Genomic DNA, 25172 nt, shown 5'->3' with positions numbered 1-25172 from the left:
GGGTCAGGAGGTTAGCAGAGACATAGCAAAGGTCGCAAAATTGTTGGCTGTAGAGGAAGTGAGACGAATCTAGAGCACTGCAGAAGATCGATCGTGTGCAGTAGTTTGGTCAGGGTCGACATAATCATGTCAGTGGCTATTAGGCCGAAAGAAACCACCTGCAGAGGAGCCCAATGGGGGACAGGTTAAGAGAGACTACTACAAATAATGCGGTGGCACTAGTTATGATGCGACAACACAATCGCCAGAGCTTAGTCAGTGGGGGCAAAGCATTGACAAGAGTAGAGGTGGATCTGCAATTGCGTATTATGAAAGGACTCATTTCCTACAGATTGTGCAGAGAGGGTAGCGAGGGTTGCTACTTCATGCTTGGCTCCATACTCCAGAAAAGGCCTTATATGGGATCATTGTAGGCGAGTTGTAAAAAGTATTTATCATGCCTGAGAAATGATCTGAGATAATGGAAGGCAACAAGGTTTGGATCAATGCTACGTCAAAGGCCAGATAGGCCGTATCCTTGATTTTAGCGTGTAACATATGAGTTCAATCGAAGGAACAATGTCGTTGATAGCGTTGACACCGTTGATGGCTTCCTACTATAGATTAAAGAGGGGCTAAACCTCGTGTGGCATTAATTAGTGCCATAACGAATTGAACTATGGTTACTAAAGGGTTGAGGGATGACAAAAGCATGGAGTTTCCCTCAGGCATAATGCCCATTACGTTGATTGAAAGAGTGGGTTGAATCGATGTTTATCTGCATGTTTTGAGACGACGTGGTGATACAAGATTCGCCAGATGAGATTTGGGCACTACGTGCTACATGGGTGACAATATTGTAGCGTCTAAGCTAAACGTGCCTGTGCTGCAAGAGGTAGAGAAGTGCATGGACAAGGTGGTCACATTTGAAGCCTTTTCAGATCACTGCCTAAGGATAGTATTGGAGAGTGAGCCACGTATGATTGTGGCTATGGTAGAATGGATGAGTTGCACTCTGGGGATTGAGGTGTGGGTAGCCAGTGCTAGAAGTGATGCACTAGAGGAGTCGAAAGACAATGTTCTGGGTAGCGGGTAGCAGGTTCGGGCATAGGGCTATTTACCATGTAGGTTTCTTAGGAGCGAGAAGCTTCTAGGAGCATGCTTCTCAGCACAAGTTTCATGTCAGTAGTAGGGTATGCTTTTGTGTCAGAGGGAGTAACTACAGTGGTGTGACGAGCTTGGAGACGAATCCGAGTTATGGAAGTGCCTTCCTTGCTAAGAGGGAGTGTTGGATTGTGTAGCTTGGTAGGACTTCCACAATTTCTTGGTGTCTTAGCATGTGGAAGATTTCCTCTCTAGATAAACTTTGTAAAGTGATTTTGTAAAGTACCTTTTGCATTTAATGATTAATAGTGACCTAAGTGATCTCAACAAGAGATTAAGTCACAACTGTTGATCTTGAGATGGCAAAAATAATCTTGGCCATTGGGATCTAGGGCTAGGGTTTTAGTCATTAAAAGGTTATAAAAGGAGATATGAGGGAGAGGTGAAGACACCATTACGTGGCACTAGCCTTAGGAGGAGGAGTGTGATACCCTAGTGTGCCAGGTCAGGCAGGGTCCTAGGAAGGTGCAAGGAGCTGCAACGAGCAGCAAGGAGATCCAGATCACAACCAATGAGGGCGTGATCTCCTTGGCTGTGATCAGTTGGATGAGATCCAGTTTATGTAATTCCTTAGTTGGGCCATTATCTCTTGTGCGAGAGCCCAAGTTCTTAGCAAAACATGTTTTCTGGTTTTTCCTTTTGTGGGTTTTCTAGGGTAAATTATGTGTCCAATGTGTGATGGTTTCCGCTGTGCAATTTTAGTTAAGAACTTAACAAAATGTATTATGTAACCAAACTACTTCACAATTTGCTCTGACTACTGTTTTATATTGCACTTCTATTAATGTAAGTGCAACTGAAGTTTGCTTTATATTAATCTAAGAATTGAAGTTGAAGAAATTTCAACCCCCACTCCGGTTATCAGTTTTCCTTATCACTCCGTGCATTTAGTTTTAAATCCAAGCATGATAAAAAATTCTAAAATTTGGAAATGACAATATTTTCTAAAAACACAAATTTAGAGATTTCACCACTGCTGAAATTGCAGAAATAATACACAACAAAACTATGACAGCCACACACAAAAAATAACACAGTGATTTTTGGTCAATGTGACCATGGAAAAATCCCCGACAACTCTTGGGGAAAACCAGTTTGAGAGTTCTTCTTTATTTCTGAAAATGCTTTTACAGAGAAACTGAAATACGCAGTAAAAATTCCAGAAACCACAAATTACAACTTATCTCGATTTCCGTGGTTGATTACACCTCAAAAATTGTGCCAATCGGCAAAGAGCGAAAACATAAAATTTTCTAGCAATAAAACAACAATAAACGCTGTACGGATTGCCTCAAAAAAATGTGCCTAGAACTTGATGTACGGACTGTACAGATTTCAGTGGTACAATTGCCTCGAAATTCATGCCCTTGCTTTTGTCCATCTTCCTTGATTTCTGTGCTGTCCCTCTTCGTTGAAATCCATGCCTTTATCCTGCTGTACAATTTTTCCTTGGGATACGTGCCAATAAACACTGCTGCCCAGATTTGCTGAAATCTCTTCTTGCCATTCTCCTTCACTTTCTCATTGCTCAGAAATTTTCTCCTTGCTCTCTCTTCTCTTTCTCTCAAATGCTCATAAAAGAATGAATTGATCTTTTCCTCTTCTCTTCTCCTTTTACTCTCTAAATGACCTCTTGGGTTACCCTAACATCTAATGGCTGAGATTCATTTAGATCTAGGGATGAGAATAAATGTGTATTTAATTCTCACTTTCTATTTTTTAACTCACTCACTTAAATAAAGAACCACTTAGCCTTTTATTTCCATAGTCACTTTTTCACTTTCTAATTCTTCATTGACATTAATAAAGTCACCTTTAAATTAAAATGTAACTTTACCACTTATAAAGTCACTTTTAAATTAGAATGTAACTTTACCACTTATAAAGTCACTTTTAAATTAAATTGACTTTACCACTTGTAAAGTCACTTTTAAATTAATTTGATTTTACCACTTACAAAGTCACCTTAGGAGAAAAGTACAAATAAATTTGGACACTTTTCCCAAGGCCAAAGATCAAAGCCTTAGGGAACCACTTGTCCTCTGGTACCCAAATTTTAACAAAAGCCACATCCAGGATTGAAAGCATAACCTGCTGTTGATTTTATTCCATGAATTTCTCCTACCCAATCTACATTTGAAAAACTGCTGAACCTGAAATTTTCATTCTTTTAGGATGTATTTCAACCATGAAAAGTTTCTTTAATGTGCCTGAAAGATCTATTTGCTGTATTCAAATTCACCATCTTGGGACAATCCAAATTTCTTGACAACATGCCAGCTACAAAATTTATGTCAGGTCTCCTTGTTGTAAGATAAATCAAACTCCTTAAAGCTGACTACACATTGTTTCATGTATATCTTTTGACTTGTGATATTTTGAAAGTTTCAATCCTACCTCTATTGGTATTCTACTGGGATTGCAATTCTCCATTTTGAAATTTTTTATGCAATTTTGATCATGAAGTAATTATTCTTTCTTTCAGTTTCCAAATATCAATTCTTAAACAATAATGCAGAAATCCTAAATTATAATGCCAAAGGTTTACAAACATTACCTTTTTCTTCATTCGTCAACCTAGTACTGTTACCTATATCAAATCATCAACCGAGACCACCATAACAGTGATTTCATATTTTTTTGCTTTAATATAAAGATTCCCATTTGATTTGCTTTTTTAAAATCTGCTGGATTTGAGTTATTGATCAATCTATTCATACCATGCTCAAGGGACTTGCTTTAAATTGTATGATCAACATGCTTACCAATTTATTTATTAATTGTCTTTGCCAACAAAACCACAAATATCCTATTTTGCGTCCCTCCACATGTCCTTGAATGCACTTTTACATTTGTTTGGTGGACTTGCCCTGCAAACTGTGATGGAATGTGCAACAACAGTCTTATGGTGTTTGGCTTGGTAATGGGAGCAAAAGTGTTTTTATAGTCTATGCTTTCCTACTGTGCATGTCCTTTTGAATGTAGCTCAGCTTTGTACTTATCAACTTGACCTTTTACTTCAAATTTCATTCAGTACATACATTTGTAACCTTTCACATTTTTATTTGGTGGAATATCTACCAACTTGCAAGTCTCGTTTACATCAAAGCATCAGTTCTACATGCATTTTCTCTATCCATTTCTGCTTTTCACTAGCCTTTAAAAGAAAAAGGATCATGAGAATTGACAGCTTCACATATCAAAGAAATATTACTTGATATAGTGATCTGTATGTTGTTCTAAGTTCTCTGTGTTGCATCTCATCTGGCTTCACATCATAAATAGCTTTGTAAAACCATTGTGGCTTTTTCTGTGGACTGCTTTGTTTGTCTTCTTCTTCTTTCTTTTCTGGTTGCAATTCTACTTCTTTGCCTGCATTTTACCTCTTATGTGTTATAAGTTAGGTTGCACAAAACGCTGAAACGTCTGGAAGTTTCCAAAATAGGTACGGCTGGAACCACGACCCACAGAAGATGGAAACGTTAGTCAAAACATCATTATATGTGTGTGTGTGTGTGTGATTTTTTTTTACAAATAAGTTAATAATGCGTTATTTGCAAGAAAAAAAGAATGAGACACATCAATGACATTTTAGAAGGAAACCCAGTCTGTAGTAACTCTCGTAGATGATTACATGGTTCAAAATCTAAAATTATCTTTTATAGATGAGGCTGTACATCCAATAATCGAAAATCAACCTTTATACATGAGGTTTTACATCCAAAAGCAGCCTTTATACGGGGCTATATGTGCTGAAAATGAAATAAAACATGAGCTAATGACGAGTACAATTACATATCTTATAATCCTCATTAGTCATCCTCATCTTCATTAACAAAAATAAAGCAAGGTGCTTTTTAGTAGAACTAGAGCATGGATTGATTAGAGATAAATTAGTTTGTGGAGTGATTAGAGTTAAAATGTTGTGGTAGATTAAATCTTTTTGGCCATAGAATGGTCCCACACCCTTCTTGGGTGCTTGAGTGAGCCCGCAGAAACGAAAAAAGTTCAAATCTTAATTTTTATTGTTTAAAATGAGTTTTTCACTGCATATATAGATTCAACACCCTGAAAAACCCTTGGGGCACTGAGATTGTGGAGAGTTTACATCTCAAACTTGTGATTCCAATAAATCCTTGCCTGATTTTAGACAAATTAGACCAGAAAATATGCTGGAAAACCTTCCAAAACATAGAACAGACAGATTATAGCGAAATTGATGATGTTTCATGCTATTGATCTCATCTCAATATCGATTATCTTCTACAAATAATTCTTTGTAATTTTTCTTATCGATTCCATTTTTTTTCTTCAGTGGATAAACCTATCATAACTCAGTTGTCAAACCAACAATGAGGGCAACCATCATTGGATGCTATCCGCGAATGTAGGCTTACTCATCACCATTATTCAAGGAAAACCACACCACCTGGAATAACCCACTGTTGGTCTATAAGGGGTTAGGCTTTCACTCCTGCTAGATGCCTCTGGGTCTTGGGTCGTTAACATGTTTCCTTACATCTGAGGAAGATAAGCTCATAGCCAAGCATAAGCAGTTTTAGGGCATACTCCGGGCCTAATTATCGATTCCATTTTTGATATCTATATATATATATATATATATATATATATATATATTCTCTTTTTGGTTATTAGTTAATTAATTTTATAAATAAATAAATATTATAAATAAATAAATAAGTATTTGTTTGTTAAAGTAATTTTTTCCCCAATTTTGCTCATTTTATTTAAATAAATGATTATAAAGTCACTTTTAATAGTCAATTTACGGACAAAACCCTATGAGTTGGGCACCCTATCAATTTATTCGCTGATTGTACAACGATGGAAAAGTGACACTGGTAGTGGCTTGTACATCATAGTGTGTATCACGGAAGCTAGTGGCATGAATTGTTAGGACGCAAAAGTGTACGAATGTGACAGAGCAATTGATTAGTGAATTGTACAACGACGATTGATGTACATGTGGAATGACGGTGGGGATGTGTGGTGACTTCGACAATGAGGGTGCACAATGGCTCACATAGTGGGGTGTTGATTAATTATTTAATGTTTCTGTACATACAATTCAAATCATTAAATCGTTGGGTGCAGTGGATTGTATGGCTAGTACGAAATGTACGGTGAATTGGTGATTTGATTGTATGGAAAAACGTATGGACCTTAGTACATGAATGAAAACAACGTACAATTGGTAGTTTGTATGGCTGTGGATTGACGTGGAACAATTGGCAGCGAACGAGCTCGACTCTGATACTAGTGTAACAAACAATCCCTGTTTGTATTGTGAATATAGATTTATTTTTGTAGATGTATAAATATGTTGATAGATAAATGATTGATAAGATGATATTACAATGAGGCCCCCAATCATAAATACCTAGGCTAGGTACCTTTTCGTACTAATGGATGTGTCTTTTTGAGAAGATACATCTTTTCGTTAACTAATTAACTTATCATTAATTAAATTATTATGTTTATAACATTAGCCTTTGGGTTTACTCCAAAGGTATTAGACCATGTTGTGTGGTGTTTCTTGAGTTTTGTTGTACATGGTGTATGATCAACCCTTGGATGGTCTATGATGGATTTGCCTCTATACATTGGAGATGGCTTACTCAGTGATTGTTTGACCTCAATTTGATGCTTGCATGACATTCTTCCGTGGAGTGTTTGAGATCTTCTTACAACTTGGTAACATTGTACATGTTAGCCACATGGGGTAGGTTGCTTTCTTAAAGAAAAACTTCTATTGGAGGAAGAGTGTTTGACGTTCCAAAGGAGGTTTTTTTTTTCAAAAAGAAAAAACTAACATCTTATATTAAATTATAAGAGTTTACATTAAGAACGTATGTGCACTATTTTTAAGCATCATACAAAATATGTGCACAAACAACACTATGTGCTCTAATCTGTTACATCACATGAGCAAATATCAAAATTACCACTTATGGATCATAACTACATATTTAGCAAAAAATTCAAAAGATAACCACCATATTCCACTGTACACAAACTACAAAATACAAAACAACAAACAAATAACATATTCCCCAGAATATTAGAAAATAGGAAATCTCCCAACAACTATGAGAGCATCTTCTTCATATTATTCAATGTAGATAATCCCTGGTTGTATATCCTAGCCCTTTTTAGACATATCATCTGTCCCATGATTGTTCACCCTATAGATATGCGTAAAGGAAATAAAACTAAAGGAATTTATAAAAGCATAGACCTTGTCATTCCAATGTTCCAATGACGAGGCATTTAAAGCACCTTGCTCATTTGCCCATTCTACCACAGTGTTTGAATCCCCAAATACGTTCAGAGAAGTCACCCCCACATTCTTAGCAAAAATTAAAGTTCCCCAAAGTGCAATTAGCTCAGCTTTTGAATTTTTTCCTCTTCCTCCACCCCAATACAATTTATAACATAGATTTCTCTCTAGGAAGATTAGGCCTCTGTAGCCACATCTGTTTGATTATGTCTCCCCGTCAAAGTAGCCAGTAGGAAATTGTAGATGGTTATGTGTCAAAGAAATAATATTTTTCTTATACTTTTATCTATACGACCCATCTCTCTAAAATAAGCCACAATCTATATACTTGTTCTCATTATATTGGGGGCATATATTAAGAAATGATCGAGTTCCTCGTTTTCCAAATTGCCCACATAATATAAAACGAAAGGGAGGGTGTTGAGCCCTAGACAGGGATGGGTAGCTTGTGTGTGTGCATGGAGGCATGGAGTTGACTTGGGCACTCCTTACCTTTATGTTTTGATAGTGGCCATGTAGGGGAAGTGGATCTAGTGGAGCACATGGCTTAGGAGGAGCATTGGAGTCCTTGGAGGTGTTACCCACCATTTTGTGGGTGATATCCCTAGGGGATTTTTTTGTCCAAGGTGGTCCTTAGCCAACAACCAACAGCCCCTTGCAGCCGCCAACTAGCTCGTTGTGCCATTTCATGCCACTTGAGCCAGCCATGTAGTTCCTCGCCCACCTGCCATGATCGTATGTTTGAAGGTGGGACTCTCGAACCTAAATATACGCCTTGTCATTTGGTAATTGAGTATTGTAGTTTGCTTGTCATGGATACTTCTGGGCATGGATTAATGGGGGAATTCTACGGAAAGAGCAGGCTAGGTCTATGCTCTTGTTCCCTAGATCTCTTTTAGATGTTAAGCTTGCACCCTAGTCCCGTGGAATATCTTTTACTAGCCCTTGGGCTTTAGGGATGGTACTACATGGGAAACCTCGATTTTGGTTTCATGGTCCCACTCCCTCATCCATATATATTACTCCCTTTCCACTCATCATAACCCCATTCATCATTTCTCCCACTTGGGTCCACATAGGTTTAACCTTCCCCTTCCCCTTGGCCACATCTTGGGTTGGGCCTGGAATGATGCTCTGGAGATTGATGGAGTTGAAAAGAAAAGTAGAAGCATAATTGGCCACATTCAACAGGAAAATTTACCACAAAATGCAAACGATGGCCGAGACAAACACATTTAGCACGTGGGCAAAAGCCAACTTATGAGATCTACCCCATCATCATGGCCATCACTCTAGTTCCTACAAGCCCTAGATGAGCGTCCTTTGTCATTCACGAACCCATGATTGTCCCAACCCCTGGTGGGGACTGAACCACCCTATGTTAAAGGGGGTATCCACTGCTATATCTCACACATCATGTGCCTCGAGCAGTCAATTAAAGAACAATCATAAAAGGCAAAAGACATATAAAGAAGGGTGGAAAAATCAAGGCCAGGGCACCTCATGTACCATGATTGCTCCCTCCCAGGGTTACTTGAGAGCGGGAGTGACATTTTCAGAAGCTCCCGGTTTGGGAGCGAATCCCGGAGTGTTTTTCATATAATATATATAATTTTTATATTTTGATACATATTTGTCAACAAAAACATGTAGGATGATGAATTATATATAAAAAACATAAAAAACATAGATTGAACCATATAACAACAATCATCTAGAAGCTATAATCTTCATCAACCACGTCCACAAGTTAGTAACATAGTAACATACAACATATTGAGTCTCATGATTCATCAATCTTAAAGTTTCAAGCTTTCAAATTCAATATATAACATTTATCATTATTGATCACCAAAGTTGTACTTGTAAGCTAAGTGTAACCGTTACAACAAATAATATCTAACATGAAATGAAACAACTTTCAACTTTCATGAAGCATCATATTCATAATTCATTACTAATGAGTTATAATTGCCAACTTCAAACTTAAATTGTTATATGTTGTTTAAAAAAATATCATAATTAATATGAAAGAGTCAATAGCTATAAAAACTACTAGAAACTAGAAAATACAAGTAAATCTATTATCTATTGTTTATGCTTGGGTGTCTTGCCACCACGAGAAATGTCTAATTTTTTAGTCTTGTTGGAAAATCAGGATCTTGTCATTAATATTACCCTCTAAGCATTAACATAAGATAGAAAAAGAATAGCATGTCAAGTCAAGATTTTGTTTGAGTGATGCACACATTTTTAGGAGGGTCATGATAAAGGAGTTCCACAACCAATGTCACTAACATCAAGGTACATAGAGGGATTGATGCTCTTGATTAAATACGAGTTCCATACCCTACTACATGAAAAAATTGAATGGACACATTGCAAATCCCCAATCTTGAAATCCTGAAAAACTGATAAGTCTGTTGGATTTTGAATGAAATCTAAAATTCTAATTTCTCCATATGAAATCCAGTGAGGTCGGAACCACTCTTAAACATCCTGAGTCATTTCATGGTAATGTTAAAAATTTAAGTAAAAGGATGAAAATGAAGGTTAAGGAGAATGTCACTTTTACTTTAAGAATTTAACATTACCATGAATCACATATCAATACTAGGGCCATAGGCTTGATCATTAAGCTGCCCCACTCAAAACTGATTTGTTTCTTTGAAAACAAATTGCATTTGGAACATTATTGCGATTTTTTTTTTTGTAGAAAAAGCTAAACGCTCCCGAAAATGCAGGGAGTGTTTTTTTTAGGGAGAGCGCTCTTGAGACGCTCTCGCTCGGACCGCGAATTGGGAGCGGCAGCGAGAGGGCGGGGGAGCGCTCCCTCGCAACCCTGCTCCCTCCTATACATTATATAACCAAGTATGGGTTTCCCTTGTATTAGCTACCCTTGTATCCCAACATGTGACCCAAGGCTGCTCTCTTCATTCCCTACTCCATTCATCTCTTTGTCACATGCCACCACCCTTTGAAGGATGTACCTTGGACATACTATCCCCTTTAGAAGCAGAAACCACCTAATAGGATACTTGGTTAACCGCATTTGGAGCTTGGAGACATTAGCACATGCCAAAGCCCACTATGGAAGGGCATGCTCTTATGAAGCCCCCACCTGTTCTCCATGGTTTGTAAGCTCTTTTACTCGAGTTCCTTGATGACTTGTTGTACTAGAAGGTTAGGGGATGCATTGGATATTACGCAGAATTGCAGGTGGCCTCCATCTTGGGTTTGGTCTCCCTATACAAGGTCCTAACCTTCCAGAGGGCTACATTGACACATGTAGGGTGTGTGTTGAGAGCCATGGGCCTCCACAACAGTAGACAACACTCCATGGATCCCTAGAGATGTTAAGAGATTTCTTGAGATTCACCAATTGGATTTGGAAGATGCACCTGGTTCACCTTTGCCCAACAAACCCCACATTGTACCACACACTTGGCAGATGACCAAGGACTTGTATGTTGATGTGGCATCACTTACACCATCATCTGAGCCCTTACAAATGATATGCAAACATCTTCGACGTACTTGGAGACCCACGAAGTCACTTGTGTGCCCTCACTGCCATTGGGAACACCACAGGTTTATTATGTGGAGAACAAGGGGCCAACCCCTTTTCCATTACTTTTGGAAGTCCAAATCATCATTTTGGCCCTTATGGACTTCATGAAACCTCTTAGAGAGACCAACGACATGCATTATTGATTATTCGATCTCTTGAGAGGCTTGTTATTTTGTTTAGGAGCTAGTTTGGTGGCCTGTCACCAAAAGTCAGTTATTTGCACATTATTTTTATTTGATGGGCTAATGTAGGCTCAAATTAGGTAATTCAAACTCCTAATGAGTGTATAAATACGAGAGACATGAATTCATTTTGTATCATCACATGGATTGGATCATTCTCTCTTGAGAATTTCACACTTCCTTCTTGGAGGATGAATTGGAGCATGGATGAATTTTGATGTTTGGATTGGACTTTCTTATCTTGGAGCTTCTTTATTGGCAAATATGTTGATGGTTGGATATGTTCTCTTACATGTAAGTACACACATTTAATGCTATTCTTGTTTTACTTTGTCATATGCATTGGAATGGGATTTTCACTATACTAGGGCTAATTGCTGCATTGCATAATTGCGAAATTGTGGAATTATTGTTTCTATATAACATCTCTCAATGTATGGGCAATGCAATGTTGAATGAAATCTCCAAGTGTTAAAATTGGCAACTAAGGCCAAACTCTATGTGGGTCATCTTATTCATGGCAACTGATATTTTTCTTGGATTCCTCTCATTGAGTGGTGTAGGATTGATCTAAAGATCATCTGATTCCGATAAGTATTCATGGAGTTATGAATTTATTTGTGTTATAAGACAATTCGACAAGGTCGGCCAACAACCAAACTGCCCCCACTTGTGTTCAACATTTTAGTATAAATAGAGGTGGCCTTCAAGTCATTTGCACACACTCATACTATTGTGATCTCTCTCTTCATTCTGTTTTGGGTTTTGATGAAGGAGAGATCTAGAGGGAATGCCCTAAGATCTAAGCTGCCCTAATGAAGAAGCCCTAACGCAGTCAATGAAGAAGCCTTAATGCAGTCATGGAAGAGACTTTTATAGCACAACAAGGAGAAGTTCTAACTGCTCTAAACGTAGGTCTAGAAGAGACCCTAAGCAACTGTCCTTAAAAGCCTTAAACGCCGTCCTAGGAAAAGACATCTAACCGCAGAGAAAGGAGGGTCATGTTGTGCCCTAGCCGTAGAGAATAGAAGGACTAACACAACACTATAGAAGCAAACGAATGATGTATAAAGGAGGTCTCAACGTGCCCTAGCCACAGCCGAGGATGAGGCCTAATTATATGTGGAAGACAAGCCCTAAACGCTGATGTATGAGGCTAAATCCACAGTTCAGTTTGTGCCTTAGTCACTGTCCAGGTGTGCCCTAACCGTAGGCCTTACGCCGCAACAATAAGGACTGTTTTAGGATCATTTGGAAAAGTGTTGGGCTGCCGCAGTCAAGAGTAGAGTTGATATAGCAAGCCGCGACAAACAAAGGAAAGCCGAAGTTGTTGACGAGGGATAGACTGCCCAGAAAATGCATTATAGGGTCTCCTCCTTTCTTAGAAGGGCAACTGCAGTAAAGGAGGGCACTTCTAGGCAGATTGAAGGGTTGTTGGAAGTACCCTAACCAGTCCAAGATTGCTGCAGTCAAGGACCCTAGAACTGTGAGCTGAAGGAAGTGTTAAGAGCTGCCATATGCCCAGAACAACAGTGTTTTGGGCATGACTGTTAGGTATAGCTGTTACAGGAATAAAACTAGGACAACTAGGAAATGGTACATACATATTTAGAGCAACGTAAGTATGTTGGTTTGTTAGGATAACAAGCCGTGATGGGACATCGGTACTAGCAGCAATGATATTGTGCCACAATGTTCAATGAGGCGGTGGCACAATGGGACAACAATGACTTTGTGCAGCAATGGCACAATGGGACAGGACAACAATGACATTGTGCAGCAGTGGCACAATGGGACAACAAGCATGGACAACATGGTGCAACATGGAAAGCATGGATAACATGGCAAGCATGGACAACATGGATAGCTGTGGTAAGCACATGAGACATGTTGTATGACAACATGGTTCAACAATGGCACATGGGACAACATTGCAGCATAGGGTGCACCATGGTGCAACATGATGAGGTGCAGCATGATGACGAGATGTAACATAATGATATGTGAAGGAGTCACCTTGGAGAATTAGTTGAAGCAACATGTCTTCAACTGATCTCATGTATCATCTTCTTAGAGATGATCTATGCTCTTATCTAGATAAGTCAAAGTGTTGACTTCTGTTGTAAATATACTGTCTCTCTCTCTCTACTGAACTATTGAAGAACATATAAGAAGAATTGATCAAGGGTTTCACCACACTGGGGTTTGTCCCTGGCTAGAACCACGTCTTGTGTCCTCTTGTCTTGACTTGTCTTCAAGAATTTATGTTTATGTTCTATCTATAATTTAATTTAACGTTGATGTGATTGCTAATCTAGAAAAAATATTGAGCTAACTGTGAAAATTGAAATAAATTGCTCTAGAGTCTAAGCATAGAACATACCTAAAATTAACACCTAGGGATAATTCTACCATTGAATTTATCTTGATAAACCATCTCTTTTTGCAAAGCAAAGTATAAATCTTTAAGGTCACTTCTTCTTGCCCTAACGACCAAGTGAAGTAGTCGTTGAGGCCTCCTTGACCGAGAAACAAAGTCCTTTCTCATCATTCTCCTAGACTCCATTCTCCCCAGGGGATTAGGCACTGGTCTACCAATAGGTGGTCACTCAAAGAACCATTTTTGTTCACCTTTCCTTCTTCACTCTAGGTCTAGCCATGCTGGGCCACCTAGGGCATCACTTTCCTGATAAAGTAAACATAAAAAAAGTTCGATCTTGTATCCTCTACTGCACTGGTGTGTCCTCAAGGTTTCCTCCAAATTTGAAGAAATTCCGATGGTGGGATTGTGAGATATCCCAAGCACTAGCTCTGAGATCAAACTTTTCCTTGGTGTTCCATAGGCTAGTACCTGATAGGATCAATTTGACACCTCTAAGTGAAAGCTCTTGTTTTGATCCTTTCCCCTTCCTTGTTCGGGTTAAGATCATAATTGGTTGCTAAACTCCCTCCCCTTAACCTAGGCTGGGTCCACTTGGTCCTGTGTAGTCCCATACCTTTGAAAAGTTAATTCTTCAATAACCACTTGGGAAGTCAAGTTAAATAGGATTTTAGGGATTGGGAAACTCGTTTACAAGGCATATTCCTTACACTTAGCCCTTAAATCTTCACGTCCTTCTCCTAGAAAACTTTGTACCTTGATTGGGAGCAAGCAAGCTCCATTCTTAACCTCCTTATAGGAAAAGGGTCATTAATGTCACTTCACATCCATTGTTGATTCATCCTTCACAAGTGACTTTCTATATATCGGTCTCCTCCCATCGGTGAAAGTCCGTAAAGAGTAGGGAGTCTTAGCTGAGTTGACAGTGGGCGAAGTCTCCATCATTGCCTTTGACCTAGCAGTTGTCCCTTTAGTAGTCCCTTTTAGGTCCCCTGGGCACTTCAATTTTTAATATATACAACTGTCTTCGTGGCTTCTCCCCATAGAAATTTCAGTTAATTTTGATCATGCTACATTGCTTTTACACTTTCTTCAATTAAATGGGTTTTTTGCTCTGCAACTCCATTTTGTTCGAGATTATATGGGACTATCAACTCCCTCTTAATCCCAGATTCGTCACAGAAAGCTATAATTTCCTTGGATGTATACTCTCCTCCATTATCGGATCTTAGTATCTTGATTTTCCTTTCTATAAGGTTTTCTACTTCAGCTTTGAATTCTTGAAATTTTGTAAATACTTCGTCCTTGGATTTCATTAAGTAAACCTAAGTTTTCCTTGAATGATCATCTATAAATGTGACATAATATAGATGACCTCCAAGTGATTTTAGAGTCATAGGACCACAAACAACGGAATGAATAAGAACCAAGATTTCTTTTGGCCGTGAAACATTGCTTCCAAATGGTCTCTTCGTATTCTTACCCAATGCACATCCTTTGCATACTCCTTCATGATCTTCTTTCAATTCGGGGATTCCTTCTACTATAGAACTTTGAGTTGGAAGGATTTTGAAATGAAGATGGCCAAACCTTCTATGCCATAGTGCACATGGGCTGATTTCAATGTGACTTAGACTAACAAATTTCGCCTAAAACCAATAGTACTTCACTTTACCAGCCTTAGGGAAAATGTGGCATGCTTCAGGTGAGTTTTCAAAAGGATTTGACCACCAGAACTACGATTTGTCTAGACAATCAACCTTAGAGAAATTCGTTCATGCCTCACAGATTTGTTTCAAGATGCCTGGCCGCTCGTTGTATGATGAATTTCATATTGCTAGAACAAAAAAGGAAAAGATAAAAGGTTAATTTTAGGTATGTTCTATGCTTAGAGCAATTTATTTCAATTTTCACAGTTAGCTCAATATCTTTTCCATTAGCAATCACATCAACATAATAGTAAAATGCAGATGGAACATAAACATAAATCGCAGAAGACGAGCCAAGACAAGAGGACACAAGATGTGGTGCTAGCCAGGGACAAACCCTAATGTGGAGAAACCCTTGATCAATTCTTCTTATATGTTCTTCAATAGTTCAACAAAGAGAGAGAGAGAGATAATACATATATCACAAAAGTTATCTCTTTTGACTTATCTAAATAAAAGCATCGATCATCTCTAAGTAGATGATACATGAGGTAGCTGAACTCAGTTGGAGACATGCTGCTTCAACTGATTCTCCCAAGTGACTCCATCAACATGCTACACCTATCATTGTGCTGCTCCTCATCATCATGCTACACCTCACTGTGTTGCACCATGCTGCACACATCATCACTATGCTGGATCTCATCATGCTTCATCAATCATGACTATACCCATTGCTGTACTGCATCATGTACCATCATGTGCCATTGTTGCACCATGTTTGCCATACTGTCCCATGTGCTTGTTGCACCATGCTTGCCACCATGTGCTTACTGCACCTTGCTTACGATGCTGCTGTTTCATTGTAAGCATGCCTTTGCTGCTGACCCATTGTTACATTGCTGTACCATGCCATCATTGTAACATCGCTGCTATCATGCTGTCATTGTAACATTGTTGCTATCATGCTGTCATTGTAACATTGCTGTACCATGCCATCATTGCTATCATGCTGCCCATGCATCTTGCTGCACTATCATGCATTCAAACTTCATGGGTCACCTTGCTGTCACATTCCTAGCACTGCTGTCCCACTGTTAGTGACTGCTGCTCCTATGATTGCTTACTGTCCCATTTGTGTTTGCAGCACCATGTGACCTTGCTGTCCCATCTTCCTTTGCTGCCAACACACCATACAAACACTGCTGTTTGTCACCTCATTACTGCTGTAATTTCTGGGACATGTTAGGGCACACAACAGTCCCTAACTGTCCTCAAATCCGGCCTAAAATTTCCCTTGTGAAATGCGGCCTACCCTAGTGTGAACAAACCTCATTTAGATGACTGCATCTAGGGTATTCTAGGACAGCGTCTAGGGCTTCCTTAGGACAGCATCTAGGGCTTCCTTAGGACAACATTAGGGCTTCTTTAGGACTGCGTCTAGGGCTTCCTTAGGATGGCATCTAGGGCTTCCTTAGGACAGCCTTAAGGCTTCCTTAGGACAGCCTTAAGGCTTCCTTAGGACAACGTTAGGGCTTCTTTAGGACTGCGTCTACGGCTTCTTTCCATGGCTGAGATCTGATCTCCATTAGGGCTTCCTCTCCTAGATTTCTCTTCCACTAAAACCCAAAGCGAGTGGAGAGAAATCAAGAGTGAAGTGTGTGTGAAATGACTCTCAATTCATCTCCTTTTATACTAAAACGCTGAGCACATGTGGGTGTTTTTTAGTTGCTGGCCGACCTTGACGAATTGTCTTATAATGCAAATAAATTCATAACTCCATGAATACTTATTGGAATCGGATGATTTTTAGATCAATCCTACACCTCTCGATGAGAGGGATCCAAGAAAAATATCAGCTACCATAAATAAGATGACACACATAGAGTTTGGCCCTAGTTGCCAATTTTAACATAAAAGGAGAAGTGACTTGGTAGGGTGGGATCACCTCCACCGAAACAAGTCCAAGGAAAAAAATGGGGTCTTAAAATCCTCAGAGCCTCAGGGTCAAAGAAAACAGAGACAAATAATCCAATCCAATAATGATCCAAATGAATCCAACCCTCTTGTATTTATAGATTTCCTTGAGGGGATTTTTCTCCTTAATTAATTGAGTGAGGTTCACATCAAACCCCAACTTTGGGCTTTTTTGCCCTAGCTGCCCCAAACTTGCCCAAACATTGGGTATTTTGGGGTTTTCCCCTTTATCGAGGACTATATCCTATAGGGGTTGATAGGCTACTTCGTCCCTTGGGGCAATTAATTCCTTGGGAACATTACACACAAGCTAAGGCACCGAGCTAGTGAAGAATACCTCCTGAGCTACTATAGCTCAACACTGCATACAAATTTCTCTAATGGTGATCCGTGTGAATTTGTGTTCAGTCCAAATTTTGTTTAGTAATGGATTCCTTATCTACGAACACTGAAATGTTGTTAACTTTTCTAAATAGAATGTCTCTATATAATACTGCTGTTTCCCCATTTCCTAAACTTTTGAAAATGGCTTTTCTGAAATGTGTACCCATTTTCCCATTCAGGAAACTTAAGTATTATGCTTTAAGCTCCTTCGCTACATTCTTCAAAAGGTTTCTGTATCTTATTATATATATTTCTAAAGCACAGAGGAAAAATATGTCACTTGTATATGCTTGTAGATTTCCAAGTGCTTCTTTGTACATAGAAGCATAAATATATTATGCCTTAGTTTCTCTTGTTTTGTTTTATGGCCAGTTTATTTATTTGCATAATATAAATTAAGAGAACTGATAATGAATAACGTAAATCTGGAGAATTGAGATGTTGAGTCAAGGTTGGACAGAAAGATTATTTGAACAGATCTTTATACTCTCTATATCTAATGTTGGCATTTTTGCAGGAGTTCAATGCTGGATTGTTTGATTATTTGATAGCAATAGATGATAGCAAACCAGAAAAAGTTGAGAATGGACCTATTGAAGAGAGAATGGCCAATCGCAAACGATCAAGAAAACGACACAAAAGATCATTTGATTCTGAATTTGGAGTTGTTAGAGGAATTGACTTCAAAAACGTTCACACAGTATGTGCATTGCAAACGTGGAATTCAGGACACTGATTATTGTTTCATTTGATATAGATTTATACTTTGAGCTTGCATTTTTGTCTTGTCATTAACATTCGTTGAAACTTGATTTTTATGCTAGAATGAGATATAACCATTTAGTCATTCCCCATTTGCTTTAAAGTTATCTGTATTTATGCTCTCTTATTCAGGGGGGGGGGGGGGTGCGGGATCGACTGGATTAATGATTGAAATACTTTCAGCATAGAACATGCATTGTATAAGCTCTAGCCCTAGGATGACTTTCTGATTGGAGTTATCATCTATAGAAATATAATATATGACCTTGAATCAGTGGTTTGTATCATTGCCGATTCCCCATAAACTTTGGAAAAGTTTCTTTACTTGTTCAATATTGAGGCACTTATCAAACTTTACCCTATTAGTATTTCACGAGCATGCATGATACATTTACAGTAGAATTGAGTGTTCTATTCTACTTAATAAGGGTTATTTGGCTATTATTTTGATTCCTTGAGTCCTAAATATTGATGGATTATATATGAGGGCTAATGCTTGCATAGAATCTTTATCCATGATAACTCAAAACATCTTTATCCATGATCCATGGTTGACTGGATTAATGGTTGAAATACTTTCAGCATAGAACATGCATTGTATAAGCTCTAGCCCTAGGATGACTTTCTGATTGGAGTTATCATCTATAGAAATATAATATATGACCTTGAATCAGTGGTTTGTATCATTGCCGATTCCCCATAAACTTTGGAAAAGTTTCTTTACTTGTTCAATATTGAGGCACCTATCAAAATTTACCCTGTTAGTATTTCACGAGCATGCATGATACATTTACAGTAGAATTGAGTGTTCTTTTCTACTTAATAAGGGTTATTTGGCTATTATTTTGATTCCTTGAGTCCTAAATATTGATGGATGATATATGAGGGCTAAAGCTTGCATACAATCTTTATCCATGATAACTCAAAACATCTTTATCCATGATCCATGGTTGAAAAAGAAGCAATTTGCTTTACGATGTCTATATAAATTATTGAGGAATTTTCTTTTGCATCAACTTTAGCAGTTGGCAATTTTTCTGCCTTTTCCTTTATCTAATTGGCTCCTTTTAAATGACCTCGTTGGCAGGTCATAAATTTTGACATGCCTCTAAACCCTTCAGGGTACATACACCGCATTGGAAGAACTGGAAGAGCTTATAGCACTGGTGCTTCAGTCTCTCTTGTAAGTTGTTTTTATCCTCAAAATCAAAGTCATTGGATATCACATTTCTTGCTTTCAAATTTGAAAGCAAGAATTGATGTTTGACTGCATTTTTTGCTTTATTGGATTTTTATTTGTTGATAAAAAGTTTGTACTGATAGATATTATGATTTTTTGAATTATATTGTTCCTTTAGCAAAATCACCCACACTTTAATCTTTTACAAAACTAATCTTGTTGACAGAATTAACGTAATCTAATGGTCATATGGTTGTTTTATTAGACTGTTCATATTCATAGAATTAAGATAGTCTATCAATCATGTCATTGTATTTGTTTGTTTTTAAAATTAGAATTAAAAAAAAAGTGTAGGAGGATATTATGTAATAAATTTATGTCCTATTAATAAAGGAGGTTTAGGCATGAATTGTGTTAATTAGGCTTTAAATATTTCTTAACCTAATGCTAATTGGTTGCATGGTCATCCACTCTTGACAACATCTTGCTATGTGTGTGTGGATAACATTAGATGGTATTAGGACCAGTGTTGGGAACATTGCGATAAAATCTGAAAATCGTAGTTTTTTCAGGGCCCCAATTTTTTTGGCGATCTTTTCTCCAATGAAAAATTGTGATTTTATCGTGAGTCGATGGAAAAAAATCAGCAGTCCGCGCCCAAAATTGTTTGTAAAGTAATTTCTTGGGCTTTTTTATTTTTTCAATTTTGTCGATGTTTGCTAATTTTTTTTTTCGATTTTTATGATTTTTTCTTTCTCCACACCGCTGCTGATTTTATCGTGGCACTGAAGTTCGCAACATTGATTAGAACCAAGGTTTACTAACATTTGCAAATGTCAGAGCTTGGTTCCTAGGCATCTGGGTGACACATGCTAGACACGACATGTGGGTGACACACGTCTGACATGAGTTTGACTGGTTTTGGCCATAAGCTCTACTGGTGTCCCGAAATTTGGACATGTGTCCAGTGGCAAAAACATCTTGAAATTGATTTATTGCCTCATTCTCACACAATTCGGTCACATGTTTGGAGCTCTCAAAGGTTTAGCGTGCAACTAAGGGCGATTAAGCAATTTTAGAAGGGACTACAAGTGTTGGGAAGTGGATTTGTTCAAGCCCTGCTAGTGCTAAGCAATCAATGGCAATGTTAAATTCTTAAAGTAAAAATCCTTTTACTTCATTTTTAACATTACGATTAATTGATTCAGGATGTTTGAGAGTGGTTTCAACGTCATCGAGTTTCATAGGAGAAAGTAGAATTTTAGGTCCCACTCAAAAATTTAGTAGACTTAATAGTTTTTAGGAGTTCAAGATTAGGGAGATTGCAGTATTTCCATTGCAGTTTTTCGTGTATGAGGGTATGGAATTGACATTTAATGAAGAGGGCCAAGCCCTCTATCTACCTTGATGTTGGTGGCATTGATTGTTGAACTCCTTTGTCCTAACCCTAGTAAAAATGTATCCATCACTCACAAAATCTTGATTTGACATGTTAAGCTTTCTCTATCTTATTTTAATGCTTAGAGAGTGATATTGATGATGACGATCACATTATAGGCAATGATTTTGATGATATGTAGTACTAGTTATTTGTTGTAGCATGATTTTTTTGGACTCTACAGGCCATTTATGGCCTCTTTGTTGATGAATTTTTGGTTCAGAGATGGATTGCACTCAACGATATTTTGGTTATATGCATTAGTTGTGTGATTGAACTTGTATCATCATCATATAAATGTTTTATATATTTCATATTTTTTGTTCAAATTTCAGATGCACTGCCAAATTTAAGATTTCAAATTTCAGGGAATCTAAAGCCAGATCTAAGGTTGAAAACAACTTTCAGGGCATCTAAACCCAAAGCTAGATCTAAGGTTGAAAACGACTAGAACCTTTCAGGGCATCTAAAGCCAGATCTAAGGTTGAAAACAACTTTCAGGGCATCTAAAGCTAAAGCTAGATCTAAGGTTGAAAGCAACTAAAACCAACATAGGAACAAATTCAAACTTCCGTCAACCAATCAATCAGAATTGCCCTCATCTTCTCATTAATTTCAACCATTAATTTCATCTTCTCATTAATTTCAACCATTAATTTCAACCTGCCTTGTCTTGCCCTCATCTTCTCATTAATTTCAACCTGCCTTGTCATATAATAGGAAGGTACACAGCTCATGTTCTGGACATACAAGAGATGGCCACTTTTTACTTGAAAATAAAATAAAAACATTCACCTTTACATTCACAAAAAAAGGCAATCTGATAGAATGACATACCTCAATCTGATAGAGAGACATACCAAGATAATGTCAAAGTTTATACATTTCTAATTACAAGTAACCCAAGAGCCAAACATCAAGGAATATGCCACGCAGATCTATGGGGGATTGGAAACGCCGGAATATGCCACGCAGATCTATGGGGATTGGAAACACCACTAGCGAGAGAAACAAATGAGAAATACCTGGAGAATTTGGGACGTTGTAGTAGACCTTCATCGCAAACCGCCCTGACCATTATACTCTAGGATGCATATTAAAATTTGAAGTTGTATATTGAAATACAAAACCATTCACCTTTACATTCAAAAAAATGCAATCTGATAAAAGGACATACCTCAATCTGATAGAGAGACATACCAAGATAATGTCAAAGTTTATAAATTTCTAATTACAAGTAACCCAAGAACCAAACATCAAGGAATATGCAGATCTATGGGGATTGGAAACACCACTAGCGAGAGAAACAAATGAGAAATACCTGGAGAATTTGGGACGTTGTAGTAGACCTTCATCACAAACCACCCTGACCATTATACTCTAGGATGCATATTAAAACTTGAAGTTGTATGTTGAAATACAATTTTAATTTGGGACGTTGTAGTAGACCTTCATCACAAACCACCCTGACCATTATACTCTAGGATGCATATTAAAATTCGAAGTTGTATATTGAAATACAATTTTATCCTAATTTGTAAGGTTTCTATCAAATATTTAAATATAAAATTTGTAAATTATAATTTAATTAAATTTTTAATAAATGATAATGATGATTTTTTATTTTATTTCCACGATAAGATTAAAAAACAGTTATTTTATTTTATTTGTGTGATTTTATGTGATATAAAATATATATTATATATAACCTATTTAATTTAAAGATATATAAGAAGAGGTAGTTTCATTTTATCTCACCTCTTTCATTACAATCCATAAGTATTTTTTAATAACACCATGAATAAGTAGCATATGGAAAAATTACATCTTTACAAAAAAAACCTTAAAATAATGTACAAAAACATGTTCACATAAACAACAACTACATGGATATATAATAGATAACCTCTAGATACATTACTATTATCTACAAAATATCCATATTCAAAATACACATAATTAATACTTTCAAGTTTAAGTCATTATTATCCACCCTTGCTTTCAACAATGTCCAGATATTCTTCCACATCGCCCTACTATTATTTACAAATATTCATATTCAGAATACACATAACTAACTATTTCAATTCTAATTCATTATCATCCACCATTGTTTTCAACAGTGTCCATTCACATGTTACAACAGTCTATGCCTTACCCCATTTCTTTTACAACATCAAGTACAAAATAAATATATATATATATATATATATATATATATATATATATATATATATATATATATATATATATATCAGACAATCCAGTTTAGTTTATTCTTATCTTCTCTCTTTTAACCTTTTGAACTTTGTACAACTAATCACTTCCAAAAAACAATTACAAAAACTCCATTATAACCAGTTTTTAAGGAACATAAGAACAAGAACATGTATATTTTCGATATATATCAGCTGGGAAGCTACGCTGCGCTGCATCACAACTGCATCGTAATGTCTTTCATATTTCATGAATGACTTACAATGCCTCATGATATAGACCAGTTGCAGCCGAGTGATGATATAAACATTTAAATGTTTATACGTATGTTTAAACAGTAAATGTTTATACGTATGTTTAAACAGTGATGATATACATATTTTTTTTTTTTTTAAATGTTACGTATAAACAGTGATGATATACATATTTTATTTTTTTTAAATGTTTATATCATCACTGTTTAAACATACGTATAAACATTTAAATGTTTATATCATCACTCGGCTGCAACTGGTCTATATCATGAGGCATTGTAAGTCATTCATGAAATATGAAAGCCACATTTTATTAAATATTTATAGATAGAACGATGCAGTTGTGATGCAGCGCAGCGTAGCTTCCCAGCAGATATATATCAAAAATATACATGTTCTTGTTCTTATGTTCCCTAAAAACTGGTTATAATGGAGTTTTGTAATTGTTTTTTGGAAGTGATTAGTTGTACAAAGTTCAAAAGGTTAAAAGAGAGAAGATAAGAATAAACTAAACTGGATTGTCTGAGATTTATAATATATATATATTAATTTTGTACTTGATGTTGTAAAAGAAATGGGGTAAGGCATAGACTGTTGCAACATGTGAATGGACACTGTTGAAAACAATGGTGGATGATAATGAATTAGAATTGAAATAGTTAGTTATCTGTATTCTGAATATGAATATTTTGTAAATAATAGTAGGGCGATGTGGAAGAATGTCTGGACATTGTTGAAAGCAAGGGTGGATGATAATGAGTTACACTTGAAAGTATTAATTATGTGTATTTTGAATATGGATATTTTGTAGATAATAGTAATGTATCTAGAGGTTACCTATTATATATCCATGTAGTAGTTGTTGTTTATGTGAACACGTTTTTGTACATTATTTTAAGGTTTTTTTTGGTAGAGATGTAATTTTTCCATATGCTACTTATTTATGGTGTTATTAAAAAATACTTATAGATTGTAATGAAATTATGAAGGAGGTGAGATAAAATGAAACTACCTCTTCTTATATATCTTTAAATTAAATAGGTTATATATAATATATATTTTATATCACATAAAATCACACAAATATAATAAAATAACTGTTTTTTAATCTTATCCTGGAAATAAAATAAAAAATCATCATTTTTTTTTTTGCTCGGTAAAGACTAAATCTATTAAGAAAAATAAATATAGTACAAACAGGAAAGGCAAAAGACCGTCAGACCGGAAATGATGGATACATCAACCTCGGTCCCGGAAGAAAGATACAATCACAGAGCTACAGGAAGGACAAAAGACCGACAGACCGGAAATGATAGAATCATCAACCTCGGTCTCGGAAGGAAGATACAAACTCAGCCACATCAGAAGATTCAATAGCAAATACGAACTGTCAGGCTATTACCCCAGCGGGACAGTGATTACCCCACAATGTTTTTTCCCTTTTTTTTTGTTAACTTTTGTCCAGCCCTCATGGGGCGGATGGGCAAGAACAACTTGGAGACTGGAGTTCTCTATCATTGGGGACTCCTTCTCTGAATCAGAGGAGGAAGTCTCATGGGGACGTTTCTGGGAATTTGCTGAGACATGGGTGTGCTCCATATTGTTCGTGGGCGGTTCCATCGGCTGCGACGTCTGATCTGGTTCTGACTCTCTTTCCTCCTTTTCCATACTTGGGGGGCTGGAGCTTCCGGCTGGCGGCGGTGGGGGCGGCGGTGGGCAGGGAGCCCAACGCTT

General features: G+C 37.1%; 1 protein-coding gene across 2 annotated transcripts in view; it reads left to right on the top strand.

Annotated features, from left to right (window-relative positions):
- LOC149158450 (P-loop containing nucleoside triphosphate hydrolases superfamily protein) overlaps positions 1-25172 on the top strand; it is a 159991-nt gene that overhangs the window by 97330 nt on the left and 37489 nt on the right. For both annotated transcript variants that reach the window (XM_089436225.1, XM_089436224.1), the window contains exons 13-14: positions 18105-18287; positions 19437-19532. In XM_089436225.1, coding sequence (XP_089292351.1) covers positions 18105-18287; positions 19437-19532 — 279 coding nt within the window. The remainder of the gene's footprint in view (positions 1-18104; positions 18288-19436; positions 19533-25172) is intronic.

This window comes from Pinus tabuliformis, chromosome 5_2 (genome assembly GCF_031772625.1).
Source record: "Pinus tabuliformis cultivar Carrire ecotype Pingquan chromosome 5_2, CPIR1, whole genome shotgun sequence".
In the NCBI taxonomy this organism is placed as follows: Eukaryota; Viridiplantae; Streptophyta; class Pinopsida; order Pinales; family Pinaceae; genus Pinus; species Pinus tabuliformis.
Note: the sequence above shows the minus strand (reverse complement) of the source record. Positions and strands in the feature narration are given on the sequence as shown.